Source organism: Xenopus laevis, chromosome 5L (genome assembly GCF_017654675.1).
Source record: "Xenopus laevis strain J_2021 chromosome 5L, Xenopus_laevis_v10.1, whole genome shotgun sequence".
Taxonomy (NCBI): domain Eukaryota; kingdom Metazoa; phylum Chordata; class Amphibia; order Anura; family Pipidae; genus Xenopus; species Xenopus laevis.
The window spans coordinates 161855384-161877394 of record NC_054379.1 but is presented as its reverse complement, the minus strand read 5'-3'; the positions used below and the strand labels follow the sequence as shown (position 1 = coordinate 161877394).

Genomic DNA, 22011 nt, shown 5'->3' with positions numbered 1-22011 from the left:
CCAAAATGGGCTGGTGGCATAGAGGTGTTTCATAAATTAATATCCTTATTATAGGCATTTCCAAATGTCGAACCTGAAAGGACATTTGAACTGAAAAAGTCCAGAAACCATTTATATTCCAGCCCAAAAGATCATTGACCATTGTTTTGAGGAATAGCAGAGTCAGCAAATATTATGGGCAGTGACACATCCAGTATAAGACACAATAACAACTCATAATGAGATTGATTAAATGTAGGGATGGGCCAATCTGAACCGTTTCGCTTAGCCAAAAATGTGCCGCTGCCGTTAATTTTCCAAAATGCATTGAAGTCTATGGCCGATATTTTTTTTTTGACATGCAACATTTTTTTCTCCCACTGATGTCTATGGGTGGAATTTCTGTGTCCCTAATCAAATGTAATAGTAGCACTAGTATGTGCTAGAAATGTAGCAATGTATATCGCAGTGTATTGAATTCATGTTCTACAGATATTTATCTGAATATATCTATTTTTGTAATTAATCACATTTTGTTTGCATACAAAGATATTTTCGATCTAAATAAACAAAGCATCAGGATGGCTGCTGCAAGCAATGGCTGAGAAGAAAAGGGATACAGCTTCACATCATGAAGACTCTTCCCAGAATGCTCACGTTTCAGTAAAACTCTTTGAACACACAACAACATGAACACTGACACCTACTGGCAGAATTAAATAACAACACAGTAAATGAATGAGAAGGTGTTTGTTGCTGAGCGTACATAACCAGTCTAACATTCCCATACTTCTTCTAAAAGACCTGCAGTCTGTCTGATAGTTCTCTTAATAGAAACCAATTTGGGTGACTGGTCTTAAGCCAAGGTGTGAGGCTGTTAGGGTTGCCAGCTTTTCACCCGGTGGAGACCAGGCAGGCGGCGGGGCCATGACGCATCAGGGGGCGGCTAGTGATGTTGGGGGCGATTGGCCGATCGCCGTGTCAATCATGGTGAATCCTGCCGGTTTTCCTTATTTGGAAAACAGGGCAAGAAGTTTAGACCCGGCAGTAGTGATGTGTGGGTTTACCTGTGGGTCGGGCCGGTTCCGGCGACCTCGCACTCCTCTTCGTGGGTGGCCACCTTCAAATGCCGGAATCCGACTTCCGGCTTTATAGCAGCGCGCCTGCTCGCCCCGGCCCTTTTGTGACATCATCAGGGGGGTGGGTCAGCGCAGGTCTATAAAAGGAACCTGGATGCGGTTGGGCATGGGCTGAGGGAGTGCGGGTTAGGATTGGGAAAAACCCAACCCGAACATCACTACCGGGCAGCCGATCAAAATACCGGCTGTCCGGGTCAAAACTGGACAGGTGGCAACCCTAGGCTGACTCAAGTGAAGCCAAAAACCATGGAAAGCTGCAACAACAACAGCAAAACCTGTTGGTTTATAAACAGCAATTAGCTTTATATAACCAGTTAGACCAGGGGTCCCCAACCTTTTTTACCCATGAGCCACATACCAAATGTAAAAAGAGTTAAGGAGTAACACAAGCATCCAAAAAGTTCCTGGGGTGCCAAATAAGGGCTGTGATTGGCTATTTGGGAGCCCCTACATGGACTGACAGCCTACAAGAAGGTCTGTTTGTCAGTACAACTGGTTTTAATGTAACCACAACTTGTCTCCAAGCCTGGGATTCAATAATAAGCACCTGCTTTACGGTTTCTGGGAGCAACATCCAAGGGGTCGATGAGCCATGTGTTGCTCGTGAACCACTGGTTGGGGATCACTGAATTAAACTGAAATGAAAGCCAAATTCAGATTTCTCAAGACATTATTTTACTCCTCGTCAGTGACTTGCCTGTCGGTGGTGAGATAAACATGAAGAAATTCCTCTGCAGAACTCGAAAAATCTAGAAAATCTAGATCTAGAAAAAGCTCATACTGAAGGTCTATGGAGATCTCTTTGGAGAAGGAGGCATCATACTGTTGCATTTTAATTTAATCCTACCACTGGTCCAGACCCTTGTTCCCCAACTGGCGCTCTGCGTGCACATCCGTGCATGTTCGTTACTCTAAGGAGCACCTGTCGGCGATCCTTCCTGTTCCACGCCACCTGCAAGATGGCGGCACCCAGACGACACACGTGACACTTTCTGATGCAAATGCATCAAAACGTGCACAGCATCATGACGCCTGTGCGTCAAAAACGTGCAACATCAATGCGCAACATCAGTGCGTAATGCATGACGTCATGACGTTCATTTCGCGCAAAAATCAGCCTTTAAAAGATGCCAGAGCCTTGCAGACCATGCCGCATTATAGGTTCAACTTAGTGTGTTCCTGGGTGTGTATTACTACTTCTGACCTTGATTCCTGATCTTGACCTCGGCCTGTTATATTGACTAAGAACCTCGCTGCCTGAACTGACCTCTGCCTGGATTGACTTCTCTACTTCTTAACCCCTTAGATACCGTGAACTGTGTTTGGTACCTGCTGCTTCCTCCTTGGTCCACAACTCCTAAGTGGAGCCTTCGGGCCCTGACAGTTACACAGATGCACACGCAAAAGAGGGTCCGAACTGGCCTAGGTTTAAAGGAAAACTATACCCCCAAAATGAACACTTAAGCAACAGATACTTTACATCATATTAAGTTTCATATTAAAGAATCTTACCAAACTGGTCTATATATTTAAGTAAATATTGTCCTTTTACATCTCTTGCCTTGAACCACCATTTCCTGATGGTCTGTGTGCTGCCTCAGAGACCACATGACCAAAAATACTGCAGCTCTAACTGTAACAGGAAGAGATCACCTGACCAGAAATACTGCAGCTCTAACTGTAACAGGAAGAAGTGTTGAAGCATAAGACACAACTCTGTCTGTTAATTGGCTCATGTGATTTAACAAGTATAGTTTGTCTGTGTGCACTGTGAATCGTATAATCCCAGGGGTCGGCCCTTATTTTTTAAAATGGCAATTTTCTATTTATGATTACCGAATGGCACATACTACTAGAAAAGTATATTATTATGAAAATGGTTTATTTACATGAAGCAGGATTTTACATATGAGCTGTTTTATGCAATATTTTTTTATAGAGACCTACATTGTTTGAGGGGTGTAGTTTTCCTTTAAAGAAAGATTTAATTGATGAAAAGGGAAGTGAATATAATCCTGAAGAACTGAGTTGTATCATGAAGGGAAGTAATAGAATCCTCGAGTTCGGTGCTACTGGAACTTCTGACAAAGTGGGAAGTTGGAAAGAAATAAAGCTGCCCATGGAAATTCTCACCTTCTCTCCATTAATTCGCATAAGAGACTGGAATTAGAATAGGAAAGGGTCTGAATAGAAAGATGAGTAATAAAAAGTAACAATAACAATACATGTGTAGCCTTACAGAGCATTTGTTTTTTTAGATGGGGTCAGCGACCCCCGTTTGAAAGCTGGAAAGAGTCAGAATAAGAAGGAAAACGGTTAAAAACTATATAACGACGGCCAATTGAACAGTTGCTTAGAACTGTCTATTCTATATCATAAAAGTTAACTTAAAAGTTACTAAAGCATTTCCATTAATACCATTCTAATTATTCTGTGTTATTTTAACCAAACCTCTATTTTCTCCATAGGAAATGTTGCTTCATTTATAGAATGAATGGGTGGAGGCAAGAGACTACCTACATATTCTATAAGGCTATAAAAAAATCAAATAACTAATATTGAATCAAGCAGAGGCAGGGGAAGGTCATTGAATACAATAAAATGTTCTTTATCTCTCAATACAAACATCACCACGAGCGAATATCTTTCTTTCTTTGCATTCTTACACTCATTTAACCTTCCGCAGCCGCACACTCATTTGCCCTTAACTGGATCTTATCCAAAAAGCTGTATGTTCCCTCTGTGTGTTACATCCGTGTAGCGTGTGTCCTTACAATAAAGGTCATTGGGAGTGAAAAGAAATCCGTCAGTTTACACCAATTTCTTTATAGCAAGATTTTTTTTATATCACTTTCCAGTTGTCTCTAGGTGTGAATATTATTTGGAAGGAACACTCTCATAAAAATCTGAAATACAGTTATGGGAGCTGTAATCCAGAATGCTCAGGACCTGGGGTTTTGCGGATAATTTTACTGTATTTTGGATCTTCATTAGTGATGGGCGAATTTGGGGTGTTTCGCTTCGCTGGAAAAATTGAGAATTTTCAGCAAAATTCGCAAAACGGCAGAAAATTTGTGAAACATCGCTGGCGTCTCGTTTTTGACGCCGGTGTCCATTCTTTTCTTGACGCCGGTGAATTTTTGCGGCGGTTTCATGAATCGCGGGAATTCGCCGCAAATTTGCGCCTGGCGAATAAATTCACCCATCACTAATCTTCATACATTAAAGGGGTGGTCATCATTTAAGTTAACTTTTAGCATGTTATAAAATGGCTAATTCCAAGAAACTTTTCCATTGGCTATCGTTTTTTCTTTTTTCTAGTTTTCGAGTTATTTGCCTTCTTTTCCGGTTTTCAGTTTTCAAATGGGGGTCACTGACCCCATCAAAAAAAACCAAATACTCTGTAAGGCTATTGTTATTGTTATTGCTACTTTTTATTACTTTTCTTTCTATTCAGGCCTCTCCTATTCATTTTCCAGTCTCTCAAATCAGTGCATGGTTGCTAAGGCAAATTGCACCCTAGCAACCAGATGGCTGAAATAGCAAACTGGAGAGCTGCTGAATAAAAAGCTAAATAAGTCAAAAACCACGAATAATTAAAAATGAAAACCAATTCCAAATGCCTCAGAATACCACTCTCTAACAGTTAATTTAAAGATGAACAACCCCATTAAATTAATTAAATGCTAGAGAATCATGTAAACATAGTTTAACTTAGTTGGGATCAAGTACAAGCTACTGTTTTATTATTACAGAGAGCTTTCTGGATAACGGTTTCCAGATAATGGATCCCATACCTTTATAGAATAGATACAATACAATATTCTGAGAGAGTTAAACATGAGCTGGAATCACATACAGGTTTTGTGGCTAGGAAGAATCAATCCCTTAAAGGTTTGGTTCAGTTAACTTTGAGGGGCCGATTCACTAACTTCGAGTGAAGGATTAGAAGTAAAAAAACTTCGAATTTCGAAGTGTTTTTTGGGCTACTTCGACCATCGAATGGGCTACTACGACCTTCGACTACGACTACGACTTCGAATCGAACTATTCGAACTAAAAATCATTTGACTATTCGACCATTCGATAGTTGAAGTACTGTCTCTTTAAGAAAAAACTTCGACCCTCTAAAAGCTACCGAAGTCAATGTTAGCCTATGGGGAAGGTCCCCATAGGCTTTCCTAAGTTTTTTTAATCGAAGGATATTCCTTCGATCGTTGGATTAAAATCCTTTGAATCGTTCGATTTAAAGTATTTTATCGTTCGATCGCACTGTTTTCGTTAAAATTTTAATTCCCAGTCGAATATCGAGGGTTAATTAACCCTCGATATTCGACCCTTTGTGAATCGGCCCCTTAGTGTGTTATAGAATGGTGAATTCTAAGCAACTTTTCCATTGGTCTTCATTATTTTATTTTTTTTATATAGTTTTTTAAAATTTGCTTTCTTTTCTGACTCTTCCCAGGTTTCAAATGAAGGTCACTGAGTCTGACCCCATCTAAAAAACAAATGCTCTGTAAGGCTACAAATGTATTGTTATTGTTACTTTTTTACTCATCTTTCTATTCAGACCTCTCCTATTCATATTCCAGTCTCTTATTTAAATCAATGTATGGTTGCTAGGGGAATTTAGACCCTAGCAACCAGATAGTTGCTGAATAAAAAGCTAAATAACTCAAAAACCACAAATAATAAAAAATGAAAACCAATTGCAAATTGTCTCAGAATATCACTCTCTACATCATACGAATTGGCAGATTTATCAAGGGTCGAATTTCGAATAAAAAAAATTCTCAAAATTCGAATAAAGAAGGACAAACCGAAATGTATTAAAAAAATCTACATTTTCATTCGAATTCGAGTTGTACGAATCTAAGTAACATCGTATTTGATTCGAAGTTTTTTCTAAATAAAACCAATTGACTCCATAGAGGTTCTAGGAGGTCCCCCATAGGCTAAAACAGCAATTCAGCAGATTTCACATGGCAAAGTTTTAAAGAGGCAGTACATGATACATTTCAATATTCAAATTTTTTGATTTGTTTTTTTCAAATTTAAATCGAATTTGGACTATTCCCTAGTTGAAGTACACAAAAAAATAGCTCGAAATTCGAATTTATTTAATTCGAATTTTCACTTCGACCTTTGATAAATCTGCCCCTAAAAGTTAATTGAAAGGTATTCCATTGCACCTCTATTTTCATTGGAGGAGACAGAGGGGTCGGTGAACCAAAAGAGCCATTGGAATATCAGTTGGAAGAGCCGCAGAGGAAGGTGAGTAGTCAAAAAACCCATAAGATAAATGTCATTATTCTCGCTGTCATTATATAAGAACAGGCAGAGGCCGGTGTTTGCTCTATAGTGCGCTTCCTCCTTATTGTGTGATACAATCATTTTCTTTTCTCATGTACAATAGAAACCACAACAAAAGGCTCAGAGGTGATTCAGTGATACGCTGGCGGACATGCACTGGCTGGTTAATGATCTATATTGGGACGAGACTCATGATTTATAACCTCATTATTTCCTATGGTATGTAACATTGCCCTGACATATACAGCAAAAAAAAAATACACAAAAATCACAGAAACCACTTGTCCCGCGGATATAAAAACCACACCTGATGCCTCTATCACTGGAAACCCCAAAGCAGCCCTATAAATTGTCAGACTGACCGAGCGCAGTTTAGTAGCATTAGCCCCATTCATACACAGGAGCAGAGAAGCGGCAGGAGCACAATGAACCCAATCCCGTCCCTGGTAAGTGTTGATACCCCTGCAGCCCATCATGCTTCTTCCCCTTTAAATTTACTTTTCGTATGATGTAGTGAGGTTTATTCTGAGACAATTTGCAATTGGTTTATATTTTTTATTATCTGTGGTTTTTGAGTTATTTAGCTTTTTATTCAGCAGCTCTCCAGTTTGTAATTTCAGCCATCTGGTTGCTAGGGTCCAAATAACCCTAACAACCATGCTCTGATTTGAATAAGAGACTGGAATATGAATAGGAGAGGCCTGAATAGAAAGATGAGTAATAAAAAGTAGCAATAACAATATATTTGTAGCCTTACGGAGCCTTTGCGTTTTAGATGGGGTCAGTGACCCCCATTTGAAAGCTGGAAAGAGTCGGAAGAAGAAGGCAAATAATTAAAAAAACTATAAAAAGGAACAAATGAAGGCCAATGAAAAAGTTGCTTAGAATTAGCCATTCTATGACATACTTAGGGGCAGATTTATCAAGGGTCGAATTTCGAATATTGGGAGTTTTTTTTTAACCTGTACTGGAAATAGGCGAAGAAGCGCACGCCGTTACCGTCCCTCTGCTGATTAGCCCAGTGTACAGTGTAGGAGGGTTCGGCCACCCCAAAATATCGTAGAGAATAGGAAACACTGGCACTCAAGGAATGTTTATTAGTGCAAAGCTTTTTATAACACCCATAACTTAGAAATTCGAAGAAAAAAAAAGACCAACCGAAATATATTAAAAAAAAATCGAAGTTTTTTAATGCGGGTGAATAGGTTGTATTCTATCGTATTCGATCTACTTCGATTCGAAGTTTAACTTAGATTTCTCAAAGTCCACCAAATGACTCCAAGTAGGTTCTAGGAGGTCCCCCATAGGCTAAAACAGCAATTCGGCAGGTTTTAGATGGAGAGATCATACATGATAAATTCTGCTTTGTTTATAAGGGGATCATCTCACAAAATAGACGTTTTAGTAACTCTCATCTACATATGTACAAAATTAAAGGGGTTATTCACTTTTAAATGAACCTTTAGTAGGATGTAGAAAGAGGAGTAATAAAAAGTAACAATAACAATACATTTGTAGCCTTACAGAGCATTTGATTTTTTAGATGGGGTCAGTGACCCCCATTTGAAAGCTGGAAAAAGTCAGAAGAAGAAAGCAAATAATTAAAAAATGATTAAAGGGGTGGTTCACCATCAAACAACTAGTTGTTTTCAGATAGATCACCAGAAATAACGACTTTTTACAATGACTTTCTATTTTCCATGTGTCACAGTTCTTCTAATATTGAAGTGTAAAGTGTCATTTTTCACCTTCCGTCGCCGACCCTGTAAACTGATCTAAACTGATACATTTAGTTGATATATTTCTTATCTTTGTCCCTGCTGAGCAGAATCTCTGGGTTTCATTACCGGCAGCTGTTAGAATTGATACGATAGTTACTGATACTCCAGAGATGCTGCTGAGAGATGGATCAACTGAGGGGCATATTTATCAAGTAGCCTATGAGTAAGTGCCCCATTAGGCACGAAACGCGTTAGGTTTTATGTCCTAATACATTTTTTCTACTTTTTATATTTGTTTCTTCATTATTGGAGATCCTCACATTCTTTTTGGATACAGTACTTTTGCATATTTATCAAGGGTCGAATTTCGAATTAAAAAAACTTCGAAATTCGAATTAAAAAAGACCAACCGAAATTAAGTCAAAGTTTTTTATTGGTCGAATAGGTCCGTATTCAAATTTGAATCGTTCGAATCAAAGGAATGGCACATTCAATCGAATTCGATTAGATTTTTCAAAGTCCACAAATTGACTCCAAGTAGGTTCTAGGTGGTCCCCCATAGGCTAAAACAGCAATTCGTCAGGTTTTAGATGGCGAATGGTCGAAGTCGAATTTTTAAAGAGACAGTACATAAATTTCAAAATTCTAATTTTCGACTTTTTTACAAATTCAAATCGAATTGGACTATTCCCTAGTCAAAGTACGCAAAAAACAGTTTGAAATTCGAATTATTTTCATTTGAAAATTCACCTCGACCTCTGATAAATCTGCCCCTAACAGGGACAGGGACATTCAACTTTAAACTTAAATTCAACATTCAACTTTAAATATAAATAATGAAGACCAATTGAAAAGTTGCTTAGAGTTAGCCATTCTATAACATGCTAAAAGTTAACTTAAAGGGCATGTAAAGTCTAAAATAGAATAAGACTAGAAATGTTGTATTTTGTATACTAAACATAAACATGAACTTACTGCACCACAAGCCTAATCAAACAAATGATTTATGCTTTCAAAGTTGGCCACAGGGGACTGTCATCTTGTAACTTTGTTATACATTTTTAAGACTAAGTGCACATGCTCAGTGTGGTCTGGGCTGCTTAGGGATCGTTATAAACAAAGCTGCTTGAGTTCTGCATGGCTGGGAAGTAAGGCGGGGGCTCCCCCTGCTGTTCATAAGTATGATTGTTTCCCTGCAGAGCAGTTAGGGACCGTCTGACAATTCCTATCCACAGCAGTAAATGAAGGGAGAATTTCACTGCATACAGTCAGGTTTCTTATAAAAACGGTACATATTTTTTAATTGAAGTATATTGGAGATAGGTTTCTTTTTGATTAAAGAGAGTAGAAATGGGAATTTATTTGTTTGCCTTTACATGCCCTTTAAAGGTGACCCACCCCTTTAAAGTGATACGTAAATGGAATTGCCATTGACAACAGGAACTTTGTGGCTGTTTATTATGTTTGTATGGCAGTTGTGACTCCTGAAACCATGCAGAAGAAGCTGACCTTTTGCAAAGAATGGGAACCAGTGAATGGGGGCCAATGGATCAACAAACACTGCTGTGACTGCTGTAAAACCAGTTTTTGGCTGGAGATCCCCTGTTATATCTGTGGATTTTAATTTGGTTCAAGGGGAGGCGGGTAGGCCTAGAACATGCTCTTTTGGATCACATTACTTCTTCTCATACATTAAAACAGGGAAAGTGTAAATTTGAATCGATATTTCTTCATTTCTCCCCAGGTCTATATCATGCTGATAGCCTCTGCCCATGCCCATGTACCCCACAGAGACTGCAAGCTGCCACTTGATGCCGATTTCCCTCCGGTAGTGAAAGCCAGTATGGGCAGCAGCGGGCAAATTCGGAGCCTACGGATTGAGATGAGTAACCGCTCTCTGTCGCCTTGGGACTATATGTAAGTTAAGTCAAGTTGCAAAAAAATAAATGTTTATTTCTACAGTTACCATTACTTTATCCTTTATTCACAACTGTATTTGTATATGGAACATTTTATACAGACCATTGCTTATATATAATTACTATCTGTTGCTACTTTAGTCTTTCCCATTGCCCCTTCCCTGCTTAACTACTTGTTTCCCTGCCTCATGCTGTAACACTTTCCTGCCCAAATCCTGCCGGTTGTTGCCAGTACATGGCTGCCCCAAACCCCTCCAGATGGACTAGGGTTCTTAGAGAATGTCCTGCTAAATAATCAACATTACATTAAATGTATATTATAATTATTCAAAGCTAACTGCTAATTAGTAGCTTACAACCAAATTTCCTTTAAAATATGATTAGATTCACGCAATATAAATAAATGTACTGACACCATCTCTTCTCCGCTTGCCCACAGCAATGACGAGGATAACAACAGGTACCCCAGTATCATTTATGAAGCTAAATGCCGTCATGCCGGCTGTCTGGACTCACAGGGTAACATGGACCCAAGGGTAAATTCCATCCCCATCAGTCAGGAAATTCTGGTTCTGCGCCGGGAGATGATCGGCTGCACCCCAAGTTTCAGGCTGGAGAAGAAGATGATCACTGTTGGTTGTACCTGTGTGCGGCCCATTGTCCACAATCTTATAGAATGAGCCTTGAGAAATGTTGCTGATCAAACATGACATATATACAGTGTAGCATTTTGTGTAGCAGTGTTTACTGCCACGCATTCACGCATTCGTTTAAAATTATATTTATTAGTATAATTATTGGTTTTATTTTTTATATATGTATAAGAATATTTTAAGAATCCAATAAACAAAATGAAAAAAAAAATGTTTTATAAATATGTGACTGTGGATGAAGTTGAGAAGGGATAGCAGGTATAGTAGGGAGAGATGGTGCCTATAGTAACAGTGGTATAATAGTCTCTGGGAACGGAGTGTGACTGTGGGATAGCAGGTATAGTAGGGAGAGATGGTGTCTATAGTAACAGTGGGATAATAGTCTCTGGGAAGGGAGTGTGACTGTGGGATAGCAGGTATAGTAGGGAGAGATGGTGTCTATAGTAACAGTGGATAATAGTCTCTGGGAAGGGAGTGTGACTGTGAGATATCAGGTATAGTAGGGAGAGATGGTGCCTATAGTAACAGTGGGATAATAGTCTCTGGGAAGGGAGTGTGACTGTGGGATAGCAGGTATAGTAGGGAGAGATGGTGTCTATAGTAACAGTGGATAATAGTCTCTGGGAAGGGAGTGTGACTGTGGGATAGCAGGTATAGTAGGGAGAGATGGTGCCTATAGTAACAGTGGGATAATAGTCTCTGGGAAGGGAGTGGGACTTTGGGATAACAGGTATAGTAGGGAGAGATGGTGCCTATAGTAACAGTGGATAATAGTCTCTGGGAAGGGAGTGTGACTGTGGGATAGCAGGTATAGTAGGGAGAGATGGTGCCTATAGTAACAGTGGATAATAGTCTCTGGGAAGGGAGTGTGACTGTGGGATAGCAGGTATAGTAGGGAGAGATGGTGTCTATAGTAACAGTGGGATAATAGTCTCTGGGAAGGGAATGTGACTGTGGGATAGCAGGTATAGTAGGGAGAGATGGAGCCTATAGTAACAGTGGATAATAGTCTCTGGGAAGGGAGTGTGCATTTCGGAGAAAACCATAGAGCTTATGTAGCAGTATCTGCATTGGATCAGCTGATCACCTCTGGCCCATGGAGGAAGGTAATTGGTTATCAAAGTTTTGTGCACAAAGAGTTGACTAGGCACAATGAGTGCGGGTGGAGTGTTCACGGCCTCACTGAAATGCTGAATTCTCTTTTTATTTTAGGAAGTGGGTTTTGAGGAGAAGAAAAAGCTGAGTGAGATACAGTATCAGCTTATGTAGAGGTTGGTGCAGTATTCTTAGATGTTGTAGGAAACTACAGCTCCAAATGGATCATAGGGCTTTTTTACTATGGGGATCAGTGCAAGTTCAGAAAATCTAAGGGGGTCAGAACTGCAGGCTTATAGTACATACACTAAGCTATGGTTCTTTATCCACAGCATGGTGCAAGTTGTGCTTCGGGGACTTGCACCAGGTTGGAAATATGGAACATTGTTTAGAGCACAGTAAGTGAGTTAGTAAGCCCTGTATTTAACAGCACATGCTCTAACAGTGTCGGACTGGCCCACCGGGATACCAGGAAAACTCCCGATGGGCCCAGGTGTCAGTGGTGTCCCTCCTGTTTTTAAAAATTTGGCCTATTTCATGGTCATTATCAATTTCTATGAGAACAAAGAAGCTAAATATAATATTACTATATCATAGTATGTAAAGAAAAGAGACTAGAGGAGAATAGAAGTTTATGAGGTTGAGGAGAGGAAGAATAATAGAACTGAGAGTGGGCCCCTGGTATAAGGATTTTGGGTGGGCCCCTGGTGTCCCAGTCCGACACTGTGCTCTAAGCAGCCATTACGGGCAGAAGTGTTTGTTCCTTGCTCTATGGAAAAGACATGGCAAGAAATCAGGTCAAGGAGTAAAGGAGTAATTACTGAGATGTATGCACAAAGTCACCAAAGACTCATCATGAGTGAGCTACATCTTCAAAACCTTTATGGTGCCATACTGAATTCAATTATCCATATAATTTATAGTAGGGGGTACATTATCCCTTATAATACATGAGTGATACTCAGAGTTCCCTGTATAACTCAGCCTGCAGCCTTGTGTCTTTATATGGTCACAGAACAACCCCTCAGTGACTTCTAATATCCTTATCATTTACAGTAGGGGGTACATTATCCCTTATAATACATGAGTGATACTCAGAATTCCATGTATAACTCAGCCTGCAGCCGTATGCCTTTATATGGTCACAGAACAACCCCTCAGTGACTTCTTATATCCTTATCATTTACAGTAGGGGGTACATTATCCCTTATAATACATGAGTGATACACAGAGTTCCCTGTATAACTCAGCCTGCAGCCTTGTGCCTTTATATGGTCACAGAACAACCCCTCAGTGACTTCTAATATCCTTATCATTTACAGTAGGGGGTACATTATCCCTTATAATACATGAGTGATACTGAGAGTTCCCTGTATAACTCAGCCTGCAGCCTTGTGTCTTTATATGGTCACAGAACAACCCCTCAGTGACTTCTAATATCCTTATTATTTACAGTAGGGGGTACATTATCCCTTATAATACATGAGTGATACTCAGAGTTCCCTGTATAACTCAGCCTGCAGCCTTGTGCCTTTATATGGTCACAGAACCCCTCAGTGACTTCTAATATCCTTATCATTTACAGTAGGGGGTACATTATCCCTTATAATACATGAGTGAAACTCAGAATTCCATGTCCTGTATTACTGAGCCTGCAGCCTTGTGCATTTATATGGGCATAGAATGTGAAGCTTATATCACAGAGAATAGGAAACACTGGCACTCATGGCGTGTTTTTTTGCGAATGAATTGCAGGGTTAACCCATGCTGTTTATTAGTGTGAACGTGCGATGTTTCGGGGCAAGCCCCTTTATCAAGCATGACAAACAACTTTAGTGCAGACAATAAATGCAGTGATCATTTGAAATAATTTGCATAAACAATTGGCAAGAACTAGGTGTCCATGGTGTAGTCCAATAGGGAAAAAACATGATATAAAGTCCAAATATAAAAGGTCGTCCTTGAACCAAATCCTCAAAAAATTCAGTTAAAACCAATTGCTGAAATGTGCAGTTTATATAATTGTCCCAAGCGTATGGGAAAAAGACCTAGAAAGATACAAAAATGGATACAAAATAGCCAGCCCCGGCCTGTTATCTAAACAAGCGACAAGTTACAAAGTAATATTTATATACTAACAAACTAGCCCTTTTGTTTCAAAATGAAGTATATTACCTGTCCCTGTAGTATAATAGCAATGCAGTTTTTTTTTCTTATCTGTAGATAAACAGGGAAAAACACAAAGGTAAGTAACAGCCAATGCGGTAAGAATTCATAAAAAATTCATAAAAAACAGGACAAATTGTATTCCTCATTAAGGCCCATAGGGCTCCTGGATTGGAGAAGCCAAATCCAATAGAATTCTCTCTGGAGCAACAGACGTTTTCAATCCTGACCTTGCCTGGCTCTAACCTTTTCCTATTCGTTATTTTGGGGTGGCCGTACCCTCCTACACTGAGCACCGGCTAATGAACCGAGGGAAGGTAAGGGTGTGCGCTTCTTCACCTAAATTCAGTATAAAGCTTATATCACAGCAAATAATGGTTTAAACTCTTTTGCTGATAGAAAAGTTCAGTGATGGTTACTTGGGGGCAGATTCACTAAGGGTCGAATTTCGAAGTAAAAAATACTTCGAAATTCGACCCTCGAATTGAAATCCTTCGACTTCGAATATCGAAGTCGTAGGATTTAGCGCTAATCCTTCGATCGAACGATTAATTCCTTCGAATCGAACGATTCGAAGGATTTGAATCCAACGATCGAACGAAAATCCTTCGATCAAAAAAGGTTAGCAAGCCTATGGGGACCTTCCCCATAGGCTAACATTGACTTCGGTAGGTTTTACCTGCCGAAGTAGGGGGTCGAAGTTTTTTTTAAAGGGCAAGTACTTCGACTATCGAATGGTCGAATAGTCGAACGATTTTTCGTTCGATTCGTTAGATTTCGTTCGAATTCGAACGAATTTAACCAATTCGATGGTCGAAGTACCAAAAAAATACTTCGAAATTCGAAGTATTTTTCATTCGAATCCTTCACTCGAGCTTAGTGAATCTGCCCCTAAGTGTTGCATTTGAAGCTTCCAAATCAGCAAATATAGTCAGAGTGCTAAAAGCTGATCTATACCAAAGTGTAAAATTACAAAAGAATTGCATTTCATGTTCCTATTTTGCAATATTACATAACTGAGTATCATGCTTAATAAGGGGTTTTGCATAAGCTGGCCTTGAGAGCGAAACACCAATCAGTACTTAGAAGTTTAAGCTGCATCCAATAAGAATATTAGCATGTAGTTGTGCAATGTCACCAATCCATTATAAATATGTGCGCAATTTTGTAGAGTCAGAAGATACAACTGTGTAACAAACTACGTTTCTGTGAATGAACTTCTTCTGCGCTCCAGTTATATCCTGAAAGGGACTGTTTTCTCATTGGTAAGCTATTTAACTATACCTACCTTGACAGGGTAAGTCAATAATATTCCTGTTGCTAGGTGTACATTATCCCTTATAATACATGAGTGATACTCAGAGTTCCCTGTATAACTCAGCCTGCAGCCTTGTGTCTTTATATGGTCACAGAACAACCCCTCAGTGACTTCTAATATCCTTATCATTTACAGTAGGGGGTACATTATCTCTTATAATACATGAGTGATACTCAGAGTTCCCTGTATAACTCAGCCTGCAGCCTTGTGCCTTTATATGGTCACAGAACCCCCTCAGTGACATCTAATATCCTTATCATTTACAGTAGGGGGTGCATTATCCCTCATAATACATGAGTGATACTCAGAGTTCCCTGTATAACTCAGCCTGCAGCCTTGCGCCTTTATATGGTCACAGAACAACCCCTCAGTGACTTCTAATATCCTTATCATTTACAGTAGGGGGTACATTATCCCTTATAATACATGAGTGATACTCAGAGTTCCCTGTATAACTCAGCCTGCAGCCTTGTGCCTTTATATGGTCACAGAACAATCCCTCAGTGACTTCTAATATCCTTATCATTTACAGTAGGGGGTACATTATCCCTTATAATACATGAGTGATACTCAGAGTTCCCTGTATAACTCAGCCTGCAGCCTTGTGCCTTTGTATGGTCACAGAACCCCTCAGTGACTTCTAATATCCTTATCATTTACAGTAGGGGGTACATTATCCCTTATAAAACATGAGTGATACTCAGAGTTCCCTGTATAACTCAGCCTGCAGCCTTGTGCCTTTATATGGTCACAGAACAGCCCCTCAATGACTTCTAATATCCTTATCATTTACAGTAGGGGGTACATTATCCCTTATAAAACATGAGTGATACTCAGAGTTCCCTGTATAACTCAGCCTGCAGCCTTGTGCCTTTATATGGTCATAGAACAACCCCTCAGTGACTTCTAATATCCTTATCATTTACAGTAGGGGGTACATTATCCCTTATAATACATGAGTGATACTCAGAGTTCCCTGTATAACTCAGCCTGCAGCCTTGTGCCTTTATATGGTCACAGAACAATCCCTCAGTGACTTCTAATATCCTTATCATTTACAGTAGGGGGTACATTATCCCTTATAATACATGAGTGATACTCAGAGTTCCCTGTATAACTCAGCCTGCAGCCTTGTGCCTTTATATGGTCACAGAACCCCTCAGTGACTTCTAATATCCTTATCATTTACAGTAGGGGGTACATTATCCCTTATAATACATGAGTGGCAGAGTTCCGTGTATAACTCAGCCTGCATCCTTGTGCCTTTATATGGTCACAGAACAACCCCTCAGTGACTTTTAATATCCTTATCATTTACGTCTCTTGTTATGTAGAGGATACATGGCGTGCAGTACATTACACTTTGCTGTGACTTATTTATGACGTGCAATGTTTTATATAAAACTTCTAGGAAATTATCATTCAGCCTTTCTCATGTAACCACACCAGAAGCCATGCTTTATTATTTCAACCAAATCTATCCATCCCCGTGACCCAGTTATGCAGCAAAAGCCTCAATATGCAAATCGGTGACCCAATTTTTTCCCCTCAGGTGATATTCAAGGTGTTTCATTAATGACTTATTCCACAAAGTCTGACTTCTAATCATGGTGACAGTTTTTCCCACTCTGTAAAATTTTGAATATACCAGAACCTTATTTTCTTTTTTTTTTAAGACTTCTACTCAGGCGCTAACATGTTTGAGAAAAGACATTCTTCCATGGTAAGTTATTTCTCTTTAGTGAAGCTTCATTGGGTCAGGGACATGGCACGTGGACTTTGTAGCAGGGACTTCATGCAGAGAGAAGTCTGAAAATTCTGTCCAAGTACAATTGTTGAGCTTAAAACTCATGTAGGGAGGTCATGACCCATGAAATATTGGCCTCCCAATAAAACTCATGTAGGTACAGGGAAGATAGGTCTTGTTGAGTTTGTTAGGTTCAGAAGAACATAAACATGGTGTTCCCCCCAATTCTCAATGCAGAACTAGAGTTCTTGGTGGGGAAATACACCCAAATTGTAGCTCTCAATATAAGGGAAACTTTATTTGTAAGAGGGGATTCTTCATCGGGTGAGGGGCTTCCCCATCTCTGGAAGGAGGTTCCGTGTAGACAAGCAGTCAGGGCCGGTCAGGTTTGGGTTTCAATAGAGGTTCCCCATTCAAAAAGGGTTGCCTTATTAAAGTTAGTGGGGGATCCTACAGGTGCCAACAGGTGGAAGGTGAAGGTAGAGAGAAGATATTGGCAATTGATTTAAAGGGATACTGTCATGGGAAGAAAAATGTTTTCTTTCAAAACACATCAGTTAATAGTGCTGCTCCAGCAGACTTCTGCACTGAAATACGTTTCTCAAAAGAGCAAACTGATTTTTTTATATTCAATTTTGAAATCTGATATGGGGCTAGACATATTGTCAGTTTCACAGCTGCCCCCAGTCATGTGACTTGTGCTCTGATAAACTTCAGTCACTTAGTCTTTACTGCTGTACTGCAAGTTGGAGTGATATTACCCCCCTGCCTCCCCCCCCTCCAGCAGCAACAGAACAATGGGAAGGTAACCAGATAGCAGCTCCCTAAAGGTGGCCATACACAGGGATATCTGCTCGTTTGGTGATGTTACCAAATGAGAGGATCTCTCCCCGATATGCCCACATTGAGCTGGGCAATATCGGGCTGATCCAATCGTGGGCTCTAGGGCCCAATGATCGGATCAGAATGGAGGCCATACAGCGATACGGTCAGATCGACAAACAAATGCGGCTCTCAGCCAGATATCGATTGGGGACACACGTCGGATGGCCCCACACGGGCCAATAAACTGCTAACTCGCTCTCTCGGCAGCTTTTATTGGCCCGAGTATGGGGGCCTTAATAAAAGATAACAGCTCCCTGGTAGATCTAAGAACAGCACTCAGTAGTAAAATCCAGGTCCCACTGCGACACATTCAGTTAAATTGCCAGAAAGCATTTCCAACCTAAACTGCTGGCTCTTTCTGAAATCACATGAGAGTGAATTATTTGCAGTTTAAACAGTGTCATTTAGAAATAAAAACTACATCATAAATAACATGACAGTATCCCTTTAAGGGAATCCACAAATGAAATATTTCCAAATGAAAGAAAGTTCTAAGCAAATTTCCAGCATACACTGGTCCCAATCATCAAGTTATTTGTACATTGCTAATGAGGGTAGTATCCGTCCCCTTTTGCACTGCTGGTTCTGCCTCTTGATGCAGCAAAAGTCAGCCTTGCCTGAAAGCAGTGCTGTGTTTTGGGCCAGTGCCTCATAGGAGATTTTTTTAAAAGAAAAAATGTATTTACCATATATGCACCATATAGGGCTACTCCCCTAAAACTGTCATCCTAGGCACTGGCCCCTAACTGCCTATATGTAAGTCAGAAACACCAGGGCACAGAATGGAATAGGACAGACAGATTCTGCTTTTCAATATAATAATAATGAACATTTGTAGTGAATTTAAAAAAATGGAAAATTGCTTAGAATTTACCCTTTTTGCTTGGGGGCACTATGCGCCAAATGTTTTAAAAGGCACTTAGTTTGCCCAGGAGCAGTAACCCATAGCAACCAATAAGATGTTTGCCTTTAAACAGGGGACCCGTAAATGGTACCTGCTGATTGGTTGCTATGGGTTACTGCACCTGGGCATTTTATTACATCATCCCATACGTAACTGCAGCAATTGTGTCATTTTTTCAAGCTGTAGGAAAAACAGCTGTTACTATTCTTATAAATGGTTTGTTTAATTGTCACCATTGCAGCTCCTGGTGACACTGGTATTGCTCATGGCTGCAAATGCCTTCAGCAAAAAATGCCCTTCCACCAAGGAAATGTTCCGATTTTCGCAAAATATAAGACTCAGAGTAAATTTCAGCAGCATCAGGCTGAAGAACACCGAAAATGGACAGATGCACCTCCGCTCTATTTCTCCTTGGAACTACAGGTAAGTCACTCAGATCTGTCTAACTGTGCCCTGGGTACCCCTGGAACTATAGCAGGGTGACTGTTACCCCAATGTTTCTATATATCTGTAACCTTGTTATGAGCTAAGGGGGCCCAGTCTGAAGGTCAGTTAGGGGGAGATTTGGGGTGAGTGCTTATTTGTGCCCTGGGTACCCCGGGAACTATAGCAGGGTGACACCCCAATGTTTCTATATATATCTGTAACCTTGTTATGAGCTAAGGGGGCCCAGCCTGAAGGCCAGTTAGGGGGAGATTTGGGGTGAGTGCTTATTTGTGCCCTGGGTACCCCTGGAACTATAGCAGGGTGACACCCCAATGTTTTTATATATCTGTAACCTTGTTATGAGCTAAGGGGGCCCAGTCTGAAGGCCAGTTAGGGTGAGATTCGAGGTGAGTTATTATTTATAACCTGGGTACCCCTGGAACTATAGCAGGGTGACTGTTACCCCAATGTTTCTATATATCTGTAACCTTGTTATGAGCTAAGGGGGACCAGTCTGAAGGTCAGTTAGGGGGAGATTTGGGGTGAGTGATTATTTGTACCTTGGGTACCCCTGGAACTATAGCAGGGCGACTGTTACCCCAACGTTTCTATATATCTGTAGCCTTGTTATGAGCTAAGGGGGCCCAGTCTGATATGAGCTATTAAGGGTAAGGTTAGCACCTATGATTAAAAGAGAAGAGGGAGATTTAAATACAGTACATTTGGAATATACTGCTTTAGAGCAACTGTCATAATGAAAAAGACACAACTTGCATTAAAGGGTAACTTTAACGATGAGAAGATCTCGATAAAATTCGAAAGGTATTCCCCTGTACTGCACATGATTTTGTCGGTAGCTCTGCTGGCCTCACATGAATACAAATAAATGTGTTTATTTTTACAGCATTAACATGGATGAAAAACGATTCCCTGCTGCCATTAACGTAGCCAGATGCCTTCATACCAACTGTTTGGATTCAGAGGGGAACATAGACTTCAGTCTCGTATCTGTCCCTATCCTACAGGAGATGTTTGTTCTGCGCAGGGAGGTGAAAGGCTGTACCACGTGCTTCTGGCTGGAGAAGCAAACTGTCCCCGTGGGCTGCACATGTGTTAGGGCACATGTTGAAGTCTGATCCGACAGCAATGAAACCAGCCGCGCAGCGACTCAATATAGCTTGTGTCACTATACGGAAACTTTTTTCCTCTTAATGTTTTGAAAATTATAGATCACCTAGATGGACCTATTCTAAGCAACTTTCCAGTTGGTCTTTGTTCCTTTTATTGTTAATGTTTTTTTTTTTTTTTAAATCTAATTCTTTTGAGCCTGTAACTGAAAATTCGCTCTGGTTTTCTGGGTTACTGAATCCGGCAACCAAAATAACAGGCCTAAATGAAGACCAATTGCAGATTGTCTAAAAATACCAATTGTCCACTAAAAGTTGACTAATTCCCTGTAGAGTTGCCTATCCCTCTCCCCAACTGCAATACTAGGAACCCCTTAAATTTCCCTGTTTTCTGCTTTTTAGAACAAGGTAAGAAAATGGGGAGGTTTAGGAGGTCCCCGGTAATGCAAGTCAGGAGATTGGGGAGGGGGAAAAACTATTATGAAGAGTTAATTGTTTTCTTAAGGCTGAGTGTGCTTCCAGTTCTGTAAGCAAGTCCAGGGGTGGGACAACAGTCACATAGTTACAAAGTTAAATCAGGTTGATGAAAAGTTAAATCAAATGAAACCCAGCATCCATACATACAAACTAACCCCTCGATACACTCACATAAATAATATATTCCCATACCTATACTAACTATAGAGTTTAGTATCACAATAGCCGGCAGTGTATTCCCCAACCTCACTGTCCTGACTGTGATGAACCCCCTACTCTGTTCCTTTAAATGAAACTTCTTTTCTTCGGGGAGGCCTCTGGTACGTGATTCTCTTTATGGGTAAAAAGGTCCCCTGCTATTTGTCTATAATGTCCTCTAATGTACTTGTAAAGTCTAATCATGTCCCCTCACAAGCGCCTTTTTTCCAGAGAAAACAACCCAAACCTTGTCCGTCTCCCCTCATAATTTAACTCTTCCCTCCCTCTAACCAGTTTAGTTGCACTTAGTCTCTGCACTCTCTCCAGCTCATTTATATCCCTCTTAAGGACTGGAGTCCAAAACTGCCCCCATACTCCAGATGAGGCCTCACCAGGGACCTATAAAGAGGTAGAATTATGTTTCATCCCTTGAGTTAATGCCCTTTTTTGTACAAGACAGAACTTTATTTGCTTTAGTAGCCACAGAATGACACTGCCCAGAATTAGACAACGTGTTATCTACAAAGACCCCTAGATCCTTCTCATTTAAGGAAACTCCCAACACACTGCCATTTAGTGTATAACTTGCATTTATATTATTTTTGCCAAAGTGCATAACCTGCATTTATCAACATTGAACCTCATTTTCCAGTTTGCTGCCCAGTTTTCCAGTTTAGACAAATCACTGTGCAAAGTGGCAGCATCCTGCATGGAACCTATAGTTCTGCACAATTTAGTATCATCTGCAAAAATAGAAACAGTACTTTCAATGGCCACCTCCAGGTCATTAATAAACAAGTTGAAATCAAGGGACCTAGTACAGAGCCCTGCGGTACTCCACTAACAACACTGGTCCAATTAGAAAATGTTCCATTTACCACCACTCTTTGTAGTCTATCTTTTAGCCAGTTCTCTATCCAGGTACAAATACTATGTTCCAGGCC

The 22011-nt window shown here is 40.2% G+C and overlaps 2 protein-coding genes across 2 annotated transcripts; both read left to right on the top strand.

The window, feature by feature from the left end:
- The first annotated feature begins 9771 nt into the window (after positions 1–9771).
- On the top strand, positions 9772–10808 carry LOC121393570 (interleukin-17A-like). The gene is made up of 2 exons (XM_041562392.1): positions 9772–10069; positions 10511–10808. Exons 1-2 carry the CDS (start codon positions 9906–9908, stop codon positions 10749–10751), a joined length of 405 nt encoding a protein of 134 aa, XP_041418326.1. The 5' UTR covers positions 9772–9905; the 3' UTR covers positions 10752–10808.
- Positions 10809–15175: 4367 nt separating this feature from the next.
- LOC121393569 (interleukin-17A-like) lies at positions 15176–21018 on the top strand. The gene is made up of 4 exons (XM_041562391.1): positions 15176–15250; positions 16980–17026; positions 19081–19262; positions 20170–21018. Exons 2-4 carry the CDS (start codon positions 17000–17002, stop codon positions 20399–20401), a joined length of 441 nt encoding a protein of 146 aa, XP_041418325.1. The 5' UTR covers positions 15176–15250; positions 16980–16999; the 3' UTR covers positions 20402–21018.
- The last annotated feature ends 993 nt before the right edge of the window (positions 21019–22011 follow it).

Bases quoted from the DNA above. Each gene is read 5' to 3' on its own strand.
- LOC121393570 (XM_041562392.1), top strand. From the start codon at position 9,906: ATGCTGATAGCCTCTGCCCATGCCCATGTACCCCACAGAGACTGCAAG. The intron at 10,070-10,510 runs GTAAGTTAAGTC...GCTTGCCCACAG, and splicing joins CTGTCGCCTTGGGACTATAT to CAATGACGAGGATAACAACA.
- LOC121393569 (XM_041562391.1), top strand. From the start codon at position 17,000: ATGTTTGAGAAAAGACATTCTTCCATG. The intron at 17,027-19,080 runs GTAAGTTATTTC...TCACCATTGCAG, and splicing joins AGAAAAGACATTCTTCCATG to CTCCTGGTGACACTGGTATT. The intron at 19,263-20,169 runs GTAAGTCACTCA...TTATTTTTACAG, and splicing joins ATTTCTCCTTGGAACTACAG to CATTAACATGGATGAAAAAC.